At 39.9% G+C, this 23,858-nt stretch overlaps 1 protein-coding gene across 7 annotated transcripts in view; it reads left to right on the top strand.

The window, feature by feature from the left end:
* emsy (EMSY transcriptional repressor, BRCA2 interacting) overlaps nucleotides 1–22,319 on the top strand; it is a 90,872-nt gene extending 68,553 nt beyond the window's left edge. For 4 of the 7 annotated variants that reach the window (XM_087988425.1, XM_087988423.1, XM_043692459.2 and 1 more), the window contains 4 exons: nucleotides 4,134–4,300; nucleotides 9,024–9,461; nucleotides 12,020–12,493; nucleotides 20,369–22,319. In XM_087988425.1, coding sequence (XP_087844551.1) covers nucleotides 4,134–4,300; nucleotides 9,024–9,461; nucleotides 12,020–12,493; nucleotides 20,369–20,578 — 1,289 coding nt within the window. In that variant the 3' untranslated portion in view covers nucleotides 20,579–22,319. Of the gene's footprint in view, nucleotides 1–4,133; nucleotides 4,301–9,023; nucleotides 9,462–12,019; nucleotides 12,494–19,150; nucleotides 19,179–20,368 lie in introns of all 7 variants that reach the window. The other 3 variants (XM_087988424.1, XM_087988427.1, XM_087988426.1) reach the window with 3 other exon arrangements.
* Nucleotides 22,320–23,858: the final 1,539 nt, after the last annotated feature.

The raw sequence follows: 23,858 nt of genomic DNA, 5'->3' as shown, positions 1-23,858 counted from the left end.
TTTTTTAAAAGACGTGGAACAGACTGAGTGCATTAATGAGGAAGATATATGAATGCCCAAGAAGAATGCTGGGAAACAAACAGGGTAAAGGTAAATGGTAAACTCAGAAACAGAGAGGTGGACGCTGCAATACCGCTGGTAAATATAGGTAGGTGGTGAATGGTAGACATTGATTCAATGAACCTGAATGACAGTGAGAAACAGATAATTACAGGAAGAACAATCAAACTCTTATGTTCATGCATCTCAGTAACTTGTCTGTAAATTCAGAATATGATTTTTGCAGTCAGTGTTTCTAAATCCACCAGGTGGCAGCATTTTGGTAGTTCTAGACATGGCTCTTAAATTGCTGATGTACAAAAATCCAGCTCTCATGTGTCTGTGTGTATGGAGGAGCCACTGGAAAATACTTCCACAGCAAGTGTAGACAACTTAATGAGGCTGGGTCATTATATAATTGCTTTGCATAATCTGTATTGACTGGAATCTTTGGCCTTTATTTCAAAGGGAGTGGAGTATAAAAGTAGTGAGATTTTGCTCGAACTATACAAAGCAGTAGTCAGAACACAGCTGGACTACAGTGAATAGTTTTCTGCTACATATCTCAGGAAAGATACACTGACACTGGAGGCAGTGTAGAGAAGGTTCACTAGGCTGATACCAGTATGGCAGAACTGACTTATAAGGAGAGGTTGGGTCGATTTGGTCTATATTCTTTGGAATATCAAAAAGTGAGGTGTGATCTCAATAAAACATTCAAGATTCTTAAGGGACTTGACAGGGTAGTTTTTACTGCAGAGGACTGTTGATTGTGCTTTGATTATGTGAATCAGTCATTTCAAGGCTGTCATAAATTAATTAATAAAGGGATTGAGAAGTATGGGGAAAATGCAAGAAAGTGGATTCGAGGAATTATTATCAGATCACTCATGAGTAGCAGAACAAACTAGATATGGACTGATTCTGCACCGACATCTTATGGTCTTTGCATGTATATAAAAAGGAAAACTGACACAGTCTGCAAGTGATCTTAAATTGTGTGCCTTGAATTTTCGTTTGTTATCATCGGATGTTTGCAATTTTTGTTGAATAATCCCTTTGGCACTGCCTAACCACCTCACCTAAACAAACTGATAATGTATGTTTGATCTGGACTTTAAACACTTGAAGGATTTATTTCCACTATTTGAGTGATCAGGAACTAAGGCCAACAATTTATTCACTCGCTCAGTGATTTTGGCAATTTGCCTTTTGCCTGCTCAAAATGGTCTGCTAAATCAATGTTACCATGTATCAATGGAAAGAAAACCGCTAGACAAGATTCAGCATCTTGAAACTTCTGTTGTAACAAACCAAGTAAAATCAACATAATTCAAACATTAGCAGTTGAAGGATGTTGTAGACCAAATATTAAATTATACTTTAAATAGTCAGTACATCAAAGATATGTCCTTTGTAGTTATAAACTTTTGCATGACTTCCTGCACAATTTAAGCAGAGTATGCAACCCTATAGTCTTCCAACTCAGCGTTTCTTGCTTTTTTAAAATCTTTTTTGCGTTTTGTTCAAACATTTTAAGACCTTTTGAGTTGCATTTGCTTGCAGCTATAGACACTCTAACTACTGTCACTTGGGTGGTGATAGTACTGAAAGCATGGAGTCCCCCAGGAACTCCTTTCTTCAATACCTTTAAACAATATGGTGGGCTCTGATAATACCAGGAAATAACATGGAGGGTCTGGGGGAGTTCAGAGGCTTGAGGAGTGGGGAGTTTGGAGGAGCAGAAAATAGGTTAGAGATTCTGGATATAGGTTTGCTCACTGAGCTGGAAGGTTTGTTTTCATGAGGAATGTGGAGTTTGGGGGAGTGGAGAGAGGCAGGAACTGTGGGGAGGGAGGAGAGAGGTTGCAGTGGTGAGTTTGGGATAGGAGAGAGGCTGGATGAATAGGGAGTCTCTTGGAGGGAGGGGCAAGAGGCTGGTGAAATGGGGAGTCTGGGGGTGGGGAGAAGATGGAAGACTTGAGGGTGACTAATGTGCCATTATTTAAGAAGGGCTGCAAGGAAAAGCTAGGGAACTACAGAGCAGTGAGCCTAACATCAGTGCTGGTTAATTATTGGAGGGGATGCTGAGAGACAGGATCTATATGCATTTGGAAAGAGCGAGTCTGATTAGGGATTGTCAGCATGGCATTGTGCCTGGGAAATGGTCTGTCAAATCTAGTTAAGTTTTTTGTTGAAGATGTGGCCAAGAAGATTGATGAGGGCAATGCAGTGCGGTAGGTGTTGCCCACGTGGACATTAAAATGGTCTTCGACAAGATACCACATGGTAGATTGGTGAATAAGGTTAGATCACGTGGGATCCAGGAAGAACTAGCAAATTGAATACAAAATTGGCTTGATAGTAAGAGACGGTGTTGTTATTTGGACTGGAGACCTATGACCAGCAATGTGCTGTAAGGCTCTGTGCTGGATCCACTGTTGCTCATCATTTATATAAACAATTTATTTGAGAATATAGGAGGAGTGGTTAGTGAGTTTGCAGATGACGCCAAAATTGGTGGGACAGTGAAGAAAGTTATCGAAGAGTACAACAGGAAGGTCTGTGGGCTAAGGAATGGCAGATGGAATTTAGTTCAGATAAATGCTGAGGTATTACATTTGGGTAAGACACACCAGGGCAGGACTTACACAGTTGATGGTAAGTCTCTAGGCAGTGTTATTGAACAGAGACATCCATGGGTGCAGGTACATAGTTCCTGAATGTGGCATCACAGTTAGACAAGATGGTGAAGAAAGCATTTGGCAGGCTTGCCTTCATCAGTCAGAACATTGAGTACAGGAGTTGGGACTTCGTGACATGTCTTTACAAGACATTGCATACAATTCTGGCCACCCTGTTATAGCAGGGATGTTATTAAAGTGGAAAGGGTGCAAAATAGTTTTACAAGGGTGTTAATGAGACTGAAAGGTTTGAGTTTTAGGCAAGGCTGGATAGGCTGAGACTTTTTTCCCTGGAATGTAAGAGACTAAGGGGTGACCTTAAAGAAGTTTATAAAATCATGAGAGGCACAAATAAAGTGAATAGCCAAGGTCTTTTTCTAAGAGTTGGAGAGTCCAAAACTAGAGGTCACAGGTTTAAGGTGAGAAGGGAAAGATTTAAGAGTTCTGAGGGCATCATTTTCACAAAGGGTGGTACGTATATGGAACAAGCAGCCAGAGGAAATGGTAGAGCGAGTACAATTACAACATTTACAAGACATTTGGATAGACATATGGATAGAAAAGATCTACAGGGAAATGGGAAAAATGCTGGGAAATGGGATTAATTTGGTTTAAGAAATCTATTGGCATGGATGACCAAAGGGGCTGTTTCCATCTTGTATACCCCTATGACTCTGTCTTTTCCAAATCTCAGTCCCTTGCTCTTCCTGTGCATTTCTTTGTCCTTTCTAAATCTATAACAGCCAGAGCAACTCAGATTCTGATTTAATCTGAGTCCTGCCTGTTTTTTTTCAGTTCAAAACCAGATAGTGATTTCAAATGCCCAGTGTCACCTTATGCTGTAGTTAACAACCATTTCTGTACTAAATTCCTATAAATTACCACTTGAATTATGAGTCACTAAAAGTGCAAATTCTGAGGTATAGAGGTTTGAGTTGGAAACCTGCAAGATATATTTGTCTGAAAAGCCGACTGAAGAAAGGTAGAAACCAAACAATACTACTCTGAAACCTGCTTTGAAGCCATATCATTGGTACTAACGTTGGAAATCATGCTAGGAATGGCAATTGTATATTGGTCCATTAGCTTTTGGAACTTTTATCATTTTTGCCAACTCAATTTACAAGCGAATGGAAGCTAATGATTTATTTTTAATTAAATAATAAAGTAGAAGCAAACTGAAAGCTCTTCTGACCCCTTATCCATTTTCAAATTTGACCTGTCAGCGATGTCCTGTTGCTAAGGGGGTTGTCTCCTCCGCTCAAAAAGAGAAGGAAAGATGCTGTGAACTGAAAGTGCTAATCTTGTTTTAGTACTAGGACTTTCACTTTCTGACAGCTCTACTTGCACTATATAATTTTATTGTTCAACTCTTGTGTATCTTTCTATTAATGATCCTTTTTAATGTAGGGAAAAGTATCAAACCAGCAGTTTCTGGTTCAAGTGTCTGTTCTGCTGAAGTAGCACTGACATCATTATTACCAAGTGGCCCACAGCAGCAGTCAGCACAGCCTCCTGCAGCGATGAAATCAGTTCCAGTTTCCTCAGCAATTGCAGTCACACACGTTCTTCAGCAGGTAATCACTTGGCTATGCACAATCCTTTTTACAAATAGTACTGCCAATGGGATTGCCTAGAAAGTTATGCTATTATATAGGGAACTTGTTAGCTATAATAGAGATTACTTTTTTATGTGGAGAATAAACGTTTGTAAATAATGAAGTACCATAATGGCACTGGTGTTTGCTATTCTGCTTCTGCCCCCTCTACCAGTACTATTGACACCCCTCCTGGAGCAAGAAGAATTAACTGATGCCTGAACTGCTGAATTGTTGACTCTCCGCTTTCTGCACCTGTCCGAGGCTTCAAGGAGTTGAAGGAAAATGGCTGCCAGATACAAATGTGGGCAGTCCACCTGAAGAATTGAACACTTGGGTCATTGCACAATCTGCTCCAATGATCTGTTTGTAGCTCTAGTGATTGGAACAAAGATCAAATTGAATGAGATTCTTGGTTGAGGATCCCTGGTTGACTGATATAACTAGGAATATCCACTTTGAGCTGTTCAGGGAGAGGTGGGCACCACAGGGAGTGGAGTGTATTATTTCCCCTTCCAACTCTATTTTGATTTAATCCCCTGCCGTCCCCTCACTATTTAATCACACAGCATTGCCCTCTGAGAAAAGCATTACTTGTCACTGGCCACTTGGGTGTATCCTTTCTTCTTGGTGGTGAAAATTGAATAAAGATTTGTACACCTGTTGTCTTTCATTGTGTCTCACATCTGCGCGCACACAACATGGGTGCTGGGGAAAATTATAAGCTCTGCTGCAGTTAGGCAGTAGTGTTTAAAACAAAAAGGGGAAAAAAACCAGGAATGTCAGGGAGTGCCTTTATTCTAGGGACTGGCTCTGAACTGGCTGGTCAGAACCCATGTACTGTGCACCTGTAAATAAAGGGTGACTTGGTGATAGGGTACCATCCTCTGTGTAGTTATTTTATCCTCTACAGCAATTGGTACATGGGTGTTGTTGGCTTTCAAGATGTGAGGCAGTTAATTGCTAAAAGTTTTCCTATTAGAGAGGGGTAACTAAGCTAGGATTTCCACTTTTAATTGCTGGCCAACATGGTTGTCAGGTGAGAACAAGATTGGGTGTGCCTCCCCTCGTGAAAGACCTGATCACACTGTTCAACCTAAGGCAGGAAAATTGACTGCTTGGGCGAAGCGTCAGAAGATAACTAGTATATCTATGTGCTTGTCCAGGAGGATAGGAGAAAATTGATTAGAAAATCCATAACCACAATAAAGTGGTTATCCACTTTAGTAAAGGGACAGTTGAGCCAATTGATTCAAAGCACTCACCCAGACTTCCAGTGCCATTACAAATGATTTGGAAAATATAGTTCAATTTTCTTGCAAAGGATTATCTGTTAAATTAGTTGATTGGTTTGATTTTTCCAGACTTATGGAACTTGCTTAATCAAGGCTACACAGAATTCAGACAGAATTTCCCAGGGTTTTTCCTGAAATTGATCACAGGATTTTTCCCTTGTCTTGGTTAATTTACAGAGGGTGTTGAATGAGACCGTATAAGGAATTGAATGCACATTGAGAGGTTGCTTGACTCTACTTGCCATTTATATATGCTTGTTTGCACAGGTTAGAGTGCACAGGCATTGGTCTACATTTTGAGAGATGTTGTTTGCAATGCAGGACTGTGAATGTACATGAAAAGGTAGTCCATATCCACATTTGCTCACAGCGTAACTGATTTGAGCTAATGGTTTGCTTGATTTGTATGGTGTGAATCTTCTCTCAAACATCAATAAAACTTTGAGGCAGCCATTGTACACGCAGTATAATTTAATAAACAGCAACCAAACAGTAACTAGTTAGCCTGTTTAAAAGAGCTGCTATTTTGAAATTATTAAGAAACCACTTTGAAAATCTCAAGTAATTATCTTTGTGGGTACTCCATTCAACGCTGTCACATCAAAAATGCTTATTTTGCTTTATTTCCTTCCCCCAGTTTTCCCTTCCTTTAGTTTTATTGCTGTAAACTTGCTCCATATGTTGGGTGATACTGCAAGTAGCACATTGTGTGAAGATCATTTTCATTGAACTTTGCATCTCCAGTGGGACAGAGCCTGTGATCTGAAATTTTGTTAGTGAAAATCACAGGCATTATCCCTCTCCTTTACCCCATTCCACCTGCTCACAATGTGCTCAGATCACCCTGATTGGTCACCACTTCTACCATGGCAAGTTATAAAATTCAATTTATGGACTGTGCCAGGTCAAAGAACCATGAATATTGCTGGAGGTCTATTGGTTCACTGATGCCCTTCTGCGAAGGGAACCTGTCATGTTATGCAGAAAAGGTTTACAAGAATGGGCCCATGTAAGAGGAACTTTAGTTACAAAATTAGATTGGAGAAATTAGGACTTTTTTTTTTAATTTGGGGAGAGGGAAATGGCTGAACAAAGATTTGCTTGAGGTGCTCAAAATCAAGAGGCCTGACAGAATCAATAGGGAGAAACTGTTCCCAGTTTCTGGGAACTGAATCAGAAACTTGAGGGTGCAAGTTTAAATAAAAGTGATATAAAAAAAAACATTTTTGTTCAGTGAGAAATTAAGTCTGGAAGTCGTGAAGTCTGCCGAAGCATTAGTAGATAATTAGATGATTATCTGGAAAGGAAGAATATGTAGGGTTAATAGGGAGAAGGCAGACAAATAGCACTAAAAGGATTCTTAATTTGAGATTTTTTGCAGCATGACAGGCTGAGTGGCATCATTGGTGCTGTAACTAGTATAAGGCAATTTAAAATTGCCATTTCATTAATGCTTATTAGCCATGTACTTGGCAGTAATATAAAGGTTAAATTTAAACTAAACATTTGAGACAATTGATTTAAGTAATTCATATTTCGTAAGGATTAAAATTGATGTCTGTTTCACTTAAAAGTCTGAAACTAATCATAACTTTATTTTTAGAAGATGACTTGGTGCTTTTTTATATCCCAGAAATACCAGTGCTTCACATGCAAATAGAACTCTTTGAAATGTTGTAACTTGTCGTGTGTGAAATGCCAAGTTCATTTTGCAAAGGACCTGACAAATGACCATAATGTGTTGAGTGAGGAAGATGTACTTTCAAAAAATTAGTCAAGCTTGAAGGTTATGCTGAAACAGTATAAAATGTTGGTTAGGCCACAGCTAGAATATAATTTGCAGTCTTGGAATCCACATTATAGGAGGGATGTGACAGCACTGGAGAGGGTGCAAAGACAATTTACCAAGATGTTGCTTGGGCTGGAGATTATCAGTTATGAAGAGAGATCGGACAGACTGGGATTGTTTTCCTTCAAACAGAGGAGATTAAAGGTGGGATATATAAAATTGAGGGGCATAGATAGGGTATATAAGCAGAGACTTTTCCTCTTGATAGAGGGATCAGTGACCAGTGGCATAGTTTTATGGATTAGAGATGCTGGAAAAGCACAGCAGTTCAGGCAGCATCCGAGGAGCACCTCGGATGCTGCCTGAACTGCTGTGCTTTTCCATAACCTCTAATCCAGAATCTGGTTTCCAGCATCTGCAGTCATTGTTTTTACCTTTTGCATAGTTTTAAGGTAAGGGGCAGGAAGTTTAGAGGAGATGTGGGGAAAACCTTTGTCACCTATAGATTGGTGTGAATCTGGGCCCCTCTGCCTGTAAAGGTGGTAGAGGTAAAAACCTTCATAATATTGAAGAAGTATTTAGATGTGACTTGTGATTCGAAGATATGTGAAGCTGTGGGCAAAGTGCTGAAAAATTGGATTAGAATAGTTAGGTCTGAAAATGTGTTGCTGGAAAAGCGCAGCAGGTCAGGCAGCATCCAGGGAACAGGAGAATCGACGTTTCGGGCATAAGCCCTTCTTCAGGAATGAGGAAAGTTTGTCCAGCAGGCTAAGATAAAAGGTAGGGAGGAGGGACTTGGGGGAGGGGTGTCGGAAATGTGATAGGTGGAAAGAGGTCAAGGTGAGGGTGATAGGTCAGACTGGGGTGGGGGCGGAGAGGTCGGGAAGAAGATTGCAGGTTAGGAAGGCGGTGCTGAATTCGATGGATTAGACTGAGACAAGGTGGGGGGAGGGGAAATGAGGAAACTGGTGAAATCCGAGTTCATCCCTTGTGGTTGGAGGGTTCCTAGGCGGAAGATGAGGCGCTGTTCCCCCAACCGTCGTTTTGTTGTGGTCTGGCGATGGAGGAGTCCAAAGACCTGCATATCCTTATTCTCCTGTTCCCTGGATGCTGCCTGACCTGCTGCGCTTTTCCAGCAACACATTTTCAGCTCTGATCTCCAGCATCTGCAGACCTCACTTTCTCCTCCTTAGAATAGTTAGGTGGCTGTTTTGACCGACACAGACACGATGGGCCGAAGAGTCTTCTTTGTGCTGTAGATCTCTGTGACACTATGCTTCAAATACTGTTATAGGATCTCTAGGATCAACCCAACCCTTTGGAGCAGTCATGGCTTTATTTAAATGTCTTGCTTGAAGGATGGCACACCTTCAACTTGTAGCTGTCCTCAGTACTCCAATGCTATGGGTTCGTCTAGATCATGTACTTACTTCCTGGAGTGGGGCTTGAACCTATACTGAGTTCAGAGATTTCAATGTGGTTGGAATTTTTATTATCACACCAAACATTTTATGCATGGTACCTTCTTTACAATGCAATCTGGTTTGCCTCAGAAAATTGTTACGTTTAAGTATGTCTTACATTAATTTTCTGCTTGATTCCTAACATCTGCATCTAGATCCCGATAAAGGTACAAGCAGCCACTGGTCAGGGTGTAGTAGCCAAGCAAGATGATTCTGAAGCTGAAGAAAGTGAAGTAGAGGAAGGGGACACATTGGATCCACAAACAGGCCTCTTCTACAGATCCAGCACCTCGATACCATCATCCTCATCCTCATCCCAGCATCAACAAAAACAATTACAACAATCTCACGAGGTGACACAGACTAAATCTCCAACACTGCAGCAAGTTGCTGCAGCAACAACCCAGACACAACCAACCATGCTGCAGGTGATCGCAGTAAAAGCACAACAGCCGCAATTTCCAAAACTACTGCACCAAGCACAACAGACGCCGCAGTTACCACCGCCAACACATCTGCAGCATCACCCAGATAAGACCCAGCTAATCATAAAACAGCAGCCTGCCTCATCAGAACAACCACTTCCTGGCCAGGTAACAATATTGCATAATAGCTGGGAACATATAATACCTGTCAGCAGTTTCAACAGGTTTTTTTCTGATTACCATATACTAAAGGTAGGTTAGCAAGAGTAATAGTCAATATGCTGCAGTCAATTGATCATTAAGATTCAAATTAAAGAATAGTGATGTGTTCACTGGAATTCTTGAAGTGATCTGAATTTGATTGCCATAAATGCTTGTAATATATATTTGTCTCTTTTCTCACCCAACTGTTTATGCCCCTTCTTTCCTCTTGTGGGTAATGATCAGTGGCTGGAAACTTTACTGATCTCCCAATTCCCACTCCAAATCAGGAGTCTGAGGCCAAGTGTAGCAAACCTACTGAAATTACTAACTTGCTAGCAACAGAATTGGACTTGTATAAGTTCAGTTACAGATTATAGTTCTTCAGTTTATACATTTAAAATGCTTCATTAGTTCTTCAAGTAACTTGATTACATGTTTTTATGTAAAGAATTTTTTGGTAAGAAAGTTTTAGCAGATGGAATGAGTAGGGCTGCGCTGCCCTACTCATTAGAAATTAGAATGAGTTGAGGAGGTTAGAGTATTGATTGCCAGAAGTCATCACAAGTAACTTGCCGTCTGTACTGTCTACTAATCCCATAACATCAATATGTTGATCCCTTCTCAAAACTATTCGTATGACAGTGAGTTTACTCTATCACTTAGTTGGCCAGAGATGAAACTTACCTTTTTATTCTATACTCCTTGATTTTATCTCCATGTTCCATAGTACCTCTCTTTCCTAGTGACTGTCTTTTGTGAAATTGTATTTGCAACCATTTGTTTTGAAGAAGATTTTTCCTGGATTTGCCATTTGCTATCTTAGTTTTAATTTTAAATTTTGTCACTCTGTTTCCTCTCAGAAAATCTGTGGCTGATGAATGCACCTGGTCTTTCCATGTTGCATTAATTAGCTTAGCATTCTATCCCTCATTCTAGTTTAAAACTCACTAGAATGCTTATTAATTTCAGTTGCAGCATTAGAATTGCAGAACCCGCTTGGGTAAGGTTGTGATGTCAACAGTAGATGAGGTGAGCCTGCTCACTTGGAATTGTATTATCCTTCAATGTGCAATAACTTGGAGACAAAACTAATACCATCATCTTTAAATAAATTAAGAGCTCCGATGTCATATGCAAAATATAGATTGAATGGAGTGTTTGCATCTAGAGATCCTCAGTAGGTAAATGTCGTTGCTATATTTAAGGAGAAGCTGGATGAGAAGGGAAGGAGTAGAAGCATAAGCTGGTCAGATTAGTTGGAAAGTGGTGTGGGAAGGCTCATATGGAACAGAAAAGAACTAACATAGACTCATTCAGCTGCCCCTTGATTTTGCCCCTTCACCTGCAAGTTGTTGCAGTTTATGGATTCTAGTCTGCTTTAAACTTCTGCCTTGACAGATGTTTCAGAAAGATGTCTCACGTTATACCAGTGTGAATATTTCCCTTTTCTTGGGCCAACCATTCTGTGGCTTTGGCAATTGGGATTGTCAGCACAGTGTCAACACAGGAGAAGCTTGGTGCAGTGAGTGACGCTCACCAAGAGAATTAAAACAACTAATTTTGCAGTGAACAGGCAGGCAGACTTTGATCTTGTCAGTTTGAAGCAATTTTATGTTTTTCTAGAATTTTTGCATCATGGAATCAACCTGTATTTTAGCCACCATAGTTGACTGAATAGGTCAAATTTATGAATTATTTTTAATACTTCCAGAAGGTTAAGTATCAAGTAATGTTTCTATTTTAGCCAGCCCAGGGGGTTGAAAGTATTATAATTTTACAGTTTTACTTGAGAAGCACTGTAATGTTTTTTTCTCTCACTTCTTCTGTAGCTTTCTTTTCCCGCACTCTATGCTGAACTACAGTTTCATGAATTCTGACTACCCTGTTGTGTCTTGCAAAGTGACCAGTCTTCATGTGTCAGCTTAGATAGAATGTTGAAAAGCTGCTTGAATGTGGATAGCACCACAGTCAAGCTTAATCCTGTATTCACTGACTACCTGTGCACATGATGTTTTCAGGAGCAGTTATTGGTATAGCAGTAAGGAATGAAGGGCATTTCTAAAACTCTCTGTAGTACCCACAGTACTGGGGCAAACCTCAGACTGTCTACTGCTAATCTGTTCAAAGATCCATTAGGTCAGTATATAAAGGAAACAAAGCTAGAAATTTCCTGTTCCGTATGATTCAGTTTGATGCTGGACAGTGGATTTAGAAATGATCCATGAGTGGAAGACTGAGGTTTTTGGGATGGAGGGCACAATCCCTACATCACCCTACTGTGACATTCCAAATATTCTCTGATTTAGAGATGCAGAGCAATCGCTAAATTTCAAATGCTGGAAACTGAAATAAAACCAGAAGATTCTGGAATTCAGCAACCTCCAGAGAAAAGATGAAATTTCTTTTTTAGTTGTAAACTCTCATCAGATTCAGAATAACGTTTAAATCCATCCCAAAATGTTCTACTCTGTTCTCCCATTGTCGTTTAATGGTTACTGTAGGGCTTCTGTTAACATTTGCAGGCACAGCCGCCCATCAAAACGCAAGGAACAACAGTCACCAAAATAACCTTTGGAAATTACCAAGCCACTACCATCACGAAAATGGCCAGTGGCAGCTCAAAGAGTTCAGTCATGGCGGCAAACTATTATACGGTACAATCTTCCAAAAAGTCAATGGAAACAGACTTTTTAAAGATTTCCATCATGGAGGCCCAGATCGGAATGAATGAGGAAGCCTCCAGTGTAGACGCTAGCAAAGAGAGGAAGCCCACAGCACAGAAAGTAAGCTCACCACAGTCAGACCCTTCAAATCAGTTCCAGAAACCTGCTGTGGCCCCTGTGCTAAAAGAACAACAAACCAAACAGCCCCCAGAGAAGATGCTTCCACCTAGGGAAGCCGAGGGATCTGGAAAGGCTGTTCAAAGCCACTTTCTTCAAATTCAGAATTTAACACAAGAGAAGTCCAGTGAAATATCTGCAGATATTCTTATTCAGGTAAGCAGGCATATCTATTTAAAATCTTAATGCAGCCTGGCAATATGTGCAACACACAGGCACTTTGTCCTGGAATGTGTCAACTGCACCAAAAAAAAATCCAAGACAAATCAAACCATCGTTTTGCTAAAACAATGCCAGAGAGAAATTTCAATCCAGATGCAGTTGTAAATGCTTGTACTTTTTCCCCAGTTGAACATTGAGCTTAGGTTACAATGGTAAACAATTTTGCTTTTCTGTAATCTGCGTCCGACAAAATAATCATGATTTTTTAAAAAAGGTTGTAATGCATTTTGATGTGTGGCCTCACTGGTGTCACAGATGAGTTTATTCATCTGACTGTCCTTAGACGCGGGGGAGGGGGGGGGCGGTGCTGCCAGTGTTTGCTAATCCTTGTTGTCTCATCTTAATTTTACATTTAACTGTTAACACAATCCATTATGCACCTACATCTATCTATTTTCCCAAGTCTGGACAAGAAAATAAATTTCTGCCAATTAAAATTAAACGTTTGTGAACGATGCTCCTACTTTTAAAATGGACATCAGATGGCCAGAATACAGCAGGATAACAAAAAGCCCCAAATTATATTTTTTAATGGATAGGGAGAGCATTGCAATAGCACCTTGCACCTCAAACTTTGCCTCCAACCAAGATTAATCAAACCACTTAGTGAGCCAGGTTTGATGGTTGTTTGATGAGAAGTTAACTGCCCATAAAATGGAAAAGGAAATCTGCTTGCCCCTTCCTGATGGCTAAACAGCAACTCCCACAGGATATGCACGTGAAAGAGTGGCAACTGGGGACAAGATTAAGCTTGGTTCTGATGCATTGATTGGTTGAATCACAGAATTGTCGCAGTGCAGAAGAGGCCAATTTGCCAATCGTGTCTGCACCATCTCTTCATGTGAGCAATTTATTTAGTGCCATGCTCCGATCTACTCCCTGTAACCTTAAACATTCTTCCTTTTTAGTTAGGTCGAAAATGAAGAAAACACTCAGGCATTACATTCCAGACTTTAATTGCTTGCTGCATGAAAATGTCACTTTGCTTCTTTTGCCAATGATTATCATATCTATGCTTCTTTTCCTCAATCTTTTCACGTGTGGGAGCAGATTCTCCGTTTTTATCAAACAAAAAACCAAAGGACTCTGGATGTTGGAAATCAGAAACAAAATCACAGATTCCAGGTCTGGCAGCATCTGTGGAGACAAAGCAGAGTTAATGTTTCAGGTCCAGTGACACTTCTTTAGAATTAACAGGACCCAAAATGCTGCCAGACCTGCTGAGTTTTTCCAGCAATGTGTGATTTTGTTTCTCCGTGTCTACTCTGTCCTACTCTTCATGATTTTGAGTGACTCTGTCAAATCTTCTCTCAGCCTTCTTTTCTCCAGGGGTAACAGTGACAACTGCACCAATCAATCTTGTTAACTTTGGCTTCAGAACTGAGGAATCTTGTGAATAGACTACTGATATTCAGTGATATATGATTTAAGTCCAGGAATAAAGAAGTATTTATACTAGAGGGAATTTCTAACTAATGTTATTTCTTGTTTTATCATCTATGTGAGTTCATTACATGCTAATCAAGGTGAACATTCCGTTGTACTGTTGGAAGGTGAAGCGTTGGTGTTTGGTTAATTAATTCAAATAACTTTTACAATAGTTAATTGTCTTTGCTAGGAAAACTATTTTCAAAAATTGACTGGAAGACACTATGTTTTTCCTACAATGTCTGGTGTTACTAAATTGTCAGGTATTACTTTAACTACGAACTGTGATGCAGAGGTAGAAACCATCATTGGAGCGTACTTGTAATGTTAATTTAGAAATGAAATAATCTGTGAAACCAAACTAATTGATGAGAGAAGGTAGAACTCGTCAGCCCTACAAGATGTTTGTTGAACTAATCACCCAAAAGTGCAGTTTGTAACATTGATTCATTTATTGTCACCTGGACCTAAATGCAGTGAAGATTAGATTAGATTAGATTAGATTACATTACAGTGTGGAAACAGGCCCTTCGGCCCAACAAGTCCACACCGACCCGCCGAAGCAAAACCCATCGAAACCCCTACATTTACCCCTTACCTAGCACTACGGGCAATTTAGTATGGCCAATTCACCTGACCCTGCACATCTTTGGACTGTGGGAGGAAACCGGAGCACCCGGAGGAAACCCACGCAGACACGGGGAGAACGTGCAAACTCCACACAGTCAGTCGCCTGAGTCGGGAATTGAACCCGGGTCTCAGGCGCTGTGAGGCAGCAGTGCTAACCACTGTGCCACCGTGCCGCCCACTAATTTGTTTACGAACAACACAGGCAGATCATAGTAAACAAGGAACATACAGATCATAGGGTGGAAAGAAACTTGGACAGAGGCACACAAGGCATGTGCTAGGCAAGATGAACATTGACAAGTTCACCTTATTTGAAGTTTTAAGACAAAATTTGTAGAATGATTATAAGAAATATTAAAGTGAGATATGCTCTCGGGTGCTCACAACAAGTCGCTTGGTGTTGGCGCCATCTTGGAGTATGGTATTGAAATAAAGACTTATTGTATAAATAAATCAGACTGACCGAAAATAGAAAATATTGAAAATGCCCATGAGGTCAAACAGCATCTGGAGTGAGAGAAACAGTTAACATTTCAGATCAATGATTTTTCATCAGCAGTTGCTTTGACTGGTATTTTCTAAGAATCTGAAATTGGAGGATGCTTCCCTCTCCTTTTTTAATGCAGTGTGAAACCCAGGTGTAGTCTTATGTAACCAGTTCTTTATATACATTCCTTTCTATTATTCTATTTTCTAAACTTTTGATTTCTAGCATTATAATCCTTGTTCTTCATTGAATGGCTTCATTTCAAGTACTGCAATGCATTTTGATATAGTTTGTTTTTTTAAATCATTTTGCTTAGTAATTAGAGGCTATCGCTGATGTTAGTTGTAGCTTTCCAAAGATCAGAACAGATGGTTTAATTGTGAGGAATGATGATTTTTATATACATTATATTAATTATAGACGGCTGCTTTTTTTTTTAATATACGGTATCACAGATTTGATTCCAGTTAATACCTGAGCGTTGTGTACTTGAAAAATTCAACAGAATGATTCCAAAAACCAAACCAAAAAAAGCTACAAGAAGCCGTTTGAACATTTGGAACCTTTTTTAGAGCAATGAGCATTAATGGTTTTGAAAGTCATGAAATCTGGAAGGGTAGGTGATGAAAGCTATTCACTGGTTGATCAATAATTTACAAGTAAGCATGCATCAGCACTGACTCAGAAGTAGCATACTTGTCCCTTGAATCAGAAGACTGTGGAGATTTAAACCCGACTCCAGATGCTTTGGCACACAGTTTCACGTTGCTGTGACGTTGAGGGAGTGTTTCATTGTATCTTTCAGTTAAAACATTGAACCAGAGCCTTATCTGCCCTCTCAGGTGAATGCATAAACATCCCACAACAACTATTTGAAGGAGAACAGAGAAGTACTTTCTGACTAATACTCATTCCTTAATCAATAAAGGAGATTATCTCATTATGTATTTGATTACATTTCCTGTAACGCTGCTGTATTGTCCAGATTGACTGCTCATTTCCCCACTTTTCAGTTGCAACTAACCTTAAAGCAACTGTAAAATGCATTGGTTTGCCTTGAGGTCATGAAAGATGTTACATAAGAAATACAAGCAGGAGTGATCTCATCAGTCTGTTCCACAATTCAATAACATAATCGCTAATCTACTTCAACTTCATTTTCCTGAACTAACGTGTATCCTGTTAATAATTTTGATATTTAAAAATCTGGGGCGGCACTGTGGCTCAGTGGTTAGCACTGCTGCCTCACAGCACCAGGGTCACAGGTTCATTTCCAACCTCGGGCGATTGTGTGGAGTTTGCACATTCTCCCCGTGTCTGCGTGGGTTTGCTCCGGGTGCTCTGGTTTCCTCCCACAGTCCAAAGATGTGCAGGTTAGGTGGATTGGCCATGCTAAATTGCCCATAGTGTTAGGTACATTTGTCAGAGGGAAATGGGTCTGGGTGGGTTACTCTTCGGAGGGTCTATGTGGACTTGTTGGGCCGAAGGGCCTATTTCCACACTGTAAGAGATCTAATCTATCAGTCTCTGTCTTGATCATACCCAGTGAATATGCCTCCACAGCCCTTTTGGACCAAGGAATTGCAAATATTCGCAACTCTGGGTGAAGAAACTTATCCTTCACCTTGGTCTGAAATAGAATGCTATGTAACCTGGTTCTTTACCTTCAAATTAGGAAGAATATCCTTCTTGCATCTACGCTGTCAAATCTCTAAGAATTGTGAATATTTTGAGATCCCATTCAGACATCTCTTGGTCTTCTGAATAAGAGAAGATAATGGCCCAGTTAAATCTTTCTTGACCGGGCAATCTGTTTATTCCAGGAGTTAGTTGGTGAACCTTCATTGAACTTCCTCAATGACCAGTATTTCTTTCCTTGGGTAAAGCGACCAATACTATATGTGGTCTCACCAAGGCTCTTAATTGACATAAGACAGCTTTACTCTGATACTCAAATTGTCTAGTCATAAACACAGCATAATATTTGCTGTCTTAACTGCTTACTGGACTTGCATATTTACTTAAAGTGATTTATGTACAAGGACACACAAGCCCTTTACCAGCTTCTCACTGTTAATACCCCCTAGTCACAATCTGCCAACCAGATAATTGCTTACTTATTCTTATCTTTGTTTTCTATTCATTAATCTGAATCCAAGCTATTACATTCCTCTCAATCCCATTTGCTGTAATTTGTTTTCTTTTTTACTAACCTTTTGTGTGGAGCTTGATCAAAAGCTTGCTGAAAGTCTAACCATACAAAAATGTAACCTTATTCCCTTCACTTCTGATGGTTACATCCTAAAGAAACTCAAACAGGTTTATTAAACATAATTTCCCTCTCATAGCTCCATATTGGCTCTTCCAAATCTTACTGTTATTTTCTAAGTGTCCTGTTATCACATTCTTTATTTTAGATTTCAGCATTTCTCAAATGATCAAAAAGATGCTAGGCGAGCAGACCTGCAGTTACCCCTTTTCTCTCCATCCTTTTCTAAAGTTTTTTTAAAAATCATTCATTTTTGTGGGATGTGAGCATTTTTGGCTGGCCAGCATTTATTGCCTGTCCCTAGTTGCTCTTGAGAAGATGGTAATGTGCTGTCGCCTTGTACCGCTGCAAGCCACTTGCTGAAGGTTAACCCACAATGCCATTAGGGAGAGAATTCCAGGATTTGACTCCGTGACAGTGAAGGAACAGTGATATATTTCCAAGTCAGGATGTTGAGTGATTTGGAGGGGAACTTGAATGTGATGGTGTTCCCATGTTTCTGCTGCCAGTGTTCTTCTGGATGGAAGTGGTCATGGGTTTGGAAGATGCTGACTGAGGATCTTTGGTGAATTTCTGTCTTGCATCTTGTAGATAGTACACACTGCTGCCACTGAGCATTGGTGGTGGAGGGAGTGGATATTTGAGAATGTGGTCGCAGTCAAGCAGCCTGCTTTGTCCTGGATAGTGTCAAGCTTCTTGAGTGTTGTTGGGCCTGCACTTATCCAAGTAAGTGGGGAGTATTCCATCACACTCCTGACTTGTACTTTGTAGATGGTGGACAGGCTTTGAGGAGTCAGGAGGTGAGTTACTTGCTGTGGTGTTCCTTGCCTCTGACCTGCTGTTGTAGCCACTGCACTAATGACGTGAGTCCAGTTGAGTTTCTGATCAATGATAGCTCCCAGATTGTTGATAATAACACCATTGATTGCCAAGGGTTGGTGGTTAGATTGTCTCTTACTGGTGATGGTCATAGCCTGGCATTTGTGTGGCGTGAATGTTACTTGTCAGCCCAAGCCTGGATATTGTCCAGATCTTGTTGCATTTGGATATGACTCCTCAGACACTGAAGCAGTCCGTGAATGGTGCTGAACGTTTGTGCAATCATTGACTAACATTCCCACTTATAGCCTTATAATGGAGGGAAAGTCATTGATGCAGCAGCTGAAGATGGTTGGGCCTAGGACACTGTCCTGAGGAACTCCTGCAGAGTTGTACTGAAGCTGAGATAACTGACCTCTTCCTGTGTGTTAGGTATGACTAACCACCAGACAGTTTGCCCCTGATGTCCACTGATTCCAGTTTTGCTAGGGCTCCTTGATGCCACACTTGGTCGAATGCCATCTTTATGTCAAGGGCTGTCACTCTCACTTTGCCTCTGCAATTCAATTCTTTTGTCCATGTTTGAACCAAGGTTGTAATGAGGTCAGGAGGTGAGTGGCCCTGGCAGAACTGAAACTGAGTGCCACTGAGCAGGTTATTGTTGAGCAGGTGCTGCTTGATGGCACTATTGATGACACCTCCAATCACTTTACTGATGATTGAGAGTAGCCTGATGGGATAGTAATTGGCTAGGTTGACTTTGTCCTGCTTTTTACGTACAGGATATCCATCATCCAATCAGCAGGAACCATTCCAGAATCTGTAGAATTTTGAAAGGTGACAACTAATGCATCTTTTGTCTCTAAATCTGCTTGAATTTCTCTGGTACTTTGTTTTTAAAATGGTAGTATCTTGAAGTCCCTTGTTTCCATTAATCCCAGATTCTCCATTATTTCAGGGAAGTTTTTTGAATTCTCATCCATGATGTGAGTATTTATTTACTTTATTACTTCATGAGATTTGGGCATCACAAGCAAGGCAGACATTTGTTGTCTATCTGTCATTGAACCAAGTAACTTACTAACGCATTTTTAGATAGCAGTCAAAAGTCAGCAATGTTACTGTGGACCTTGAGTCACGTAGGCCCGATTAGGTAAGGATTGCAGATTTGTTTCCCTAATTAGTGAACCAGATAGTTTTTAACAACAGTTGGCTATAGTTTCACAGTCATCGTCACTAGGACTAACTTTAAATTCTAAAGTCAATCATTTGAATTTAGATTCTGCATCTGCCATAATAGAATTTGAAATCATGTTTCTCGAGCATTGGCCTGAACTTCTGGATCACTAACCCACTGACTATACCTCAATGCCATCAACTCCCAGAGGTTCTCTGCTATTTGCTTAGTCCCTATTATAAATTCATCTGACACTGCCTGTAATGAACCCATTTTTTGCTTTTCTAATCACTTCCTTTTTATATATCTTTTAAAGCCTCTTTTTATGTCTGTTGCTAATGTACTTTCATATCCTGTTTTCCCATTTTTATTCTTTTGCAAAATTCTGAATGGCTCCCAATCATCAAGCCTGGCATTGTTTGATCACACTAGATAACCCTTTCTTTGATCAAACTCAATTCCCAATTTTTTTTTAAATTTGCCAGGGTTGGAACATTTTCTTTGCAGGGTTTTTGTACCTTAGAAGAATGGGTTTTGTTTTAGACTATGTATTAATTCTTTCAAATGTTAGTCATTGCTTGTCAGCTATTATAACGTACATTGTAGCTTTCACAAACATGATCGCTGATATGCCCCTCATATCTTCACAGTTTCCCTTAAATTTTAGGTGCTAGTTTCTGATAGAACTACATCATTTTCAGAATTAATGTAAAAAGTCTGTCATAACGTGAGCATGATATAAATGCAAATTATTTCCTTATAGATTTATGGTTAACTTTAGAAGAATGAAGAAGCAAGTTCTAAAATATTTTTTCTATTTTCTGCACAGGCTCATTAGAGCATTTGGCTGTTTTGTGTAATGTTATTTGTGAAAGTTCAATAGGTTAACTTGCATAATTCAATTTGGAATGACAGCACCTACGTAGCCAGAATGGGTGAATTGGCCACCTTCCGGGTTGCAATATCTGTGATTCTGTGACTACTTTCTTTCTTTCCTAGTCTATACCTCAGTATTCCATACCCAGTCAGTCCAGCTCAAATGTAGTGGTCGAACCCAGTGGTCTCTTGGACATCACAAACTTTACCAGCCAGCGAATCGCAGATGAGGAGTCTGTACAGTATTCAGCCATGGAACATGATGTGGACAGTAGCAACGAAGAGGGTACAGAGCCTAATTCAACAGGAAGCACCACAGGACAGTCACATTGAAAGAATAAAGGACAAAAGTAAAACGTATCCCAAGGCATTCTTCAGAATCTGGAGAGATTTATCCACAAGGAGTCTGAACATGTGTTTTTTAAAAATATTGTACATAGAGACTTTTTTAAAGGACGAAAATGTAAAGTGTTCTGTATACATTTAGACTTTTAAAAGTGAATCTTGTGTAAGAAGTTCTTTTTTTTTGTAAAAAAAAACTTCTCTATGATTTAGAGAAGGTCCCAATATTTCCACCTTTACGAATGTGTGAAAATTGGCCAAGTCACAAAGAATCTTCTGCTCAGCATTCCCAGAAGGAACACTAGGAATCTGGGCATATTATTGTGAGCCTTCCAGCTGCTTTGAGAAATCACGCACTGTTGTGATAGCTGCAGCTGTGAATTTGAGGTGCGATTTTCCTTGGGGTAAGGGGGCATGTTTGGAAATGTGTACCATTATTAATAAAGAAAAACATTTCTGCAGTTCACCCCATTGAAGTGAGTTATCTGAAAATCTCAGACTTCTAGATCTACCTATTGATCGAGTTTTGCATGATCTAATTTTGTCAGGAGGATGTTAACTTTCAAGATTATTTTCCCAATTGTCCAGCAGTATTAATTTTATAATTTGTTACGAAAATCCTATGAGGTTATTGATTATCCAGCATGAAAATGTTGAAGTTTATGGGTAACTACTTTGCATGAAATAGTTAACATTCCTACTTAAACAGAAATAATTCTAGAGGGAAGACCTGTATGTTGAAATGTCATCATGTCTCCACTAGAATTTTGGGTAAGAAATTAAAGAAAAACTTGTAGGATAAAAATGCAGATCCGGTGACATCTGAAAGTAAAGAGGCAGGTTAACATTTCTGGTGGAAGCATTTCATAACCCATAACAGGGTTCTGATTATTGAAACAATTCTACTTTCCCTGTGAACACCGCAGATTGCTGTAATGCTTGTAAATCACAGTAACGAATTGCTGGTTACAGAGGTACTGGACACAAAATCGACATTCTCTAATAGAAAGCAAATGCTAATCTGCCACAGTTTATACTGATGTGCTTTTAATAGTACCTGTAATGCAGGTAGTATACAATATTTATTAGTTTTGTTTCAGGTGATCTTCTGCCCAATCATTCTTGGCACTCCAGAAGTGCATAAAGTGGGTGTAATTGCATGGTTATCACATTACATGGAAACAGTTTGAGAAAAAAAAAATCTGTGACATGAGAATTATGCCTTTCCCCAACTAAACAAATTAGCATAAGTATGCACGTGTGTGTACACATGTATCAATGCATGTGTGTTCCCTGGTGTATTTATTTTAATTTAAAAGGTCTAGTCACCTAAATTTCTTTGTTTTTAGATGCATTTTAAGTTTGGCATATGTCAGGCTTGCTGTGACATCAGGGACATTTTCCAGAATTACTTCTCATAGACATAATACGTGGGTTAAAATTCCTTAGTTTGTAATTATTCCGTGGAGGGGAAATTCCAGCATCTGGGAGGAGAGTAGAAACTTTGAACGGGTTTGGTTATCATTAGGAACAGCAGACAAGGGCGGCTACTAGATCAGAGAAGTGTTTTGCTGATCGTCTCTCTTCCAGCAAAAACCACAATTAAGAAATGTAGTTTTCATGTAAAGAATACCATGTCTGGTGAAAGAGGCTGGAGGAGAGGGTAAAGGTGTACTGATTCCACTCTCGTCCTGCTATTCTACTGCTGATAAAAAAGTTAAGTTTAACCAGGGTGATGACAGCTGATTTGTTTGGGTTTTATTTTGTGTCTACTTTATTATATGAAATGATTCAGCCAGGTTTCTTAAGTCAACACAAATAACTAAGTTATTACAAATAAAACTTGAACTAGTATGAAAAAATTATGGACCAAACCAAAAGCTTGGATTGTGCAAGGGTTTCTATGACTTGTGTTCTAACACTGCAAGCTTAACATAAGGACATAGTTAACAGACAAACTATGGACAAACACTTCTCAGAATGCCTTGAACAAAAATTGTAGTTGAGACATATCTCAAGGAATTCTTAGCAATCCTACCTATCCCCAGCACAAATGTAAATGACATTATTTCACAATACTTCATTAAGGATTCAGAATTTTCTCTTCTGGCAACCTTGCCTTGAACCTCCAACAAAAGTCCCTTCATCAGAGAACAGGAACAGGCCCTTCACCTCATCATGTCCGTGCCAACCATGTTTCCATTCTAAACTAATCCCGTCTACCTGCACATAGCTCGTATTCTTCTATTCCCTGCCTCTATTTATGTGTCTGCCTAAATGCCTCTTTAAATGTTCCCATCATATCTGCTTCTACCACCTCTCCAGGCAGCGAGTTCTAGGCACCTACCCCCCTCTGCATGAAAAACTTACCTCGCACATCTGCAAATTTCCCCCTCTCACTTTAAGTCTAGCATTTGACATTTGCGACCTGGGAAAAAGCTCCCTATTATCTACCCTATCCATGCATCTCATAACTTTGTTAGCTTCTAGCAGATCACCCGTCAGCCTCTAACACTCTAGCGAAAACAATCCAAATTTGTTCAACCTCTCCTGATAGCCAGAATGCTCTAATCCAGGTAGCATCTTTTTTGCACCCTTCACAAAGCCTCCACGTCCTTCCTATATTGTGGCAACCAGAACTGTACATAACACTCCAAATGTGGCCTAAATAAGTTTTGAGTAACTGCAACATGATTTATAAAAGTTAGCGTCATTGACTGCATTAATGGCTGCTCATGTTCTGACATTTTATCTTACTTTCCTGGATCCAGGAAACTGCACTCTAGAACTTTTATGTGCTAACATTGCCCAGCATTTGACCCATATCCCTTTGAGCCATTCCTATTCATATACCCATTCAGATGCCTTTTAAATGTTGTTATTGTACTAGCGTCCACACTTCTAGGAAAAACAGGAAAAAGACCTTGGCTATTCACCATATCCATCCCCCCTCACGATTTTATAAACCATTATGAGGTCGCCCCTCAGCCTCTGACGCTCCAGGGAAAATTGTCACAGCCTGTTTAGTTTCTCCCTATAGCTCAAACCCTCCAGTCCTGGCAACATCCTTGTAAATCTTTTCTGAGAGCTTTCAAATTTACAACATCCTTCCTATAGCAGGGAGACCAGAATTGAATGCAGTATTCTAAATGACGTGGGGTCACTGTAATTGACAGGGATAAATTCCTTGCTGCCCCTTTAAGTGTTGAGGTGGAAAACATCACCATCTTAGAAATCTTTACCCTGGTCTCTGTCCTAAACCCTTCCTAGA

This window comes from Chiloscyllium plagiosum, unplaced genomic scaffold (assembly GCF_037043375.1).
Source record: "Chiloscyllium plagiosum isolate Xiang-an unplaced genomic scaffold, Cpla_swu_hap1 HiC_scaffold_6, whole genome shotgun sequence".
Classification (NCBI taxonomy): Eukaryota; Metazoa; Chordata; class Chondrichthyes; order Orectolobiformes; family Hemiscylliidae; genus Chiloscyllium; species Chiloscyllium plagiosum.
The sequence above is the reverse complement of the archived record's forward strand: the minus strand, read 5'-3'. Positions and strand labels throughout refer to the sequence as shown.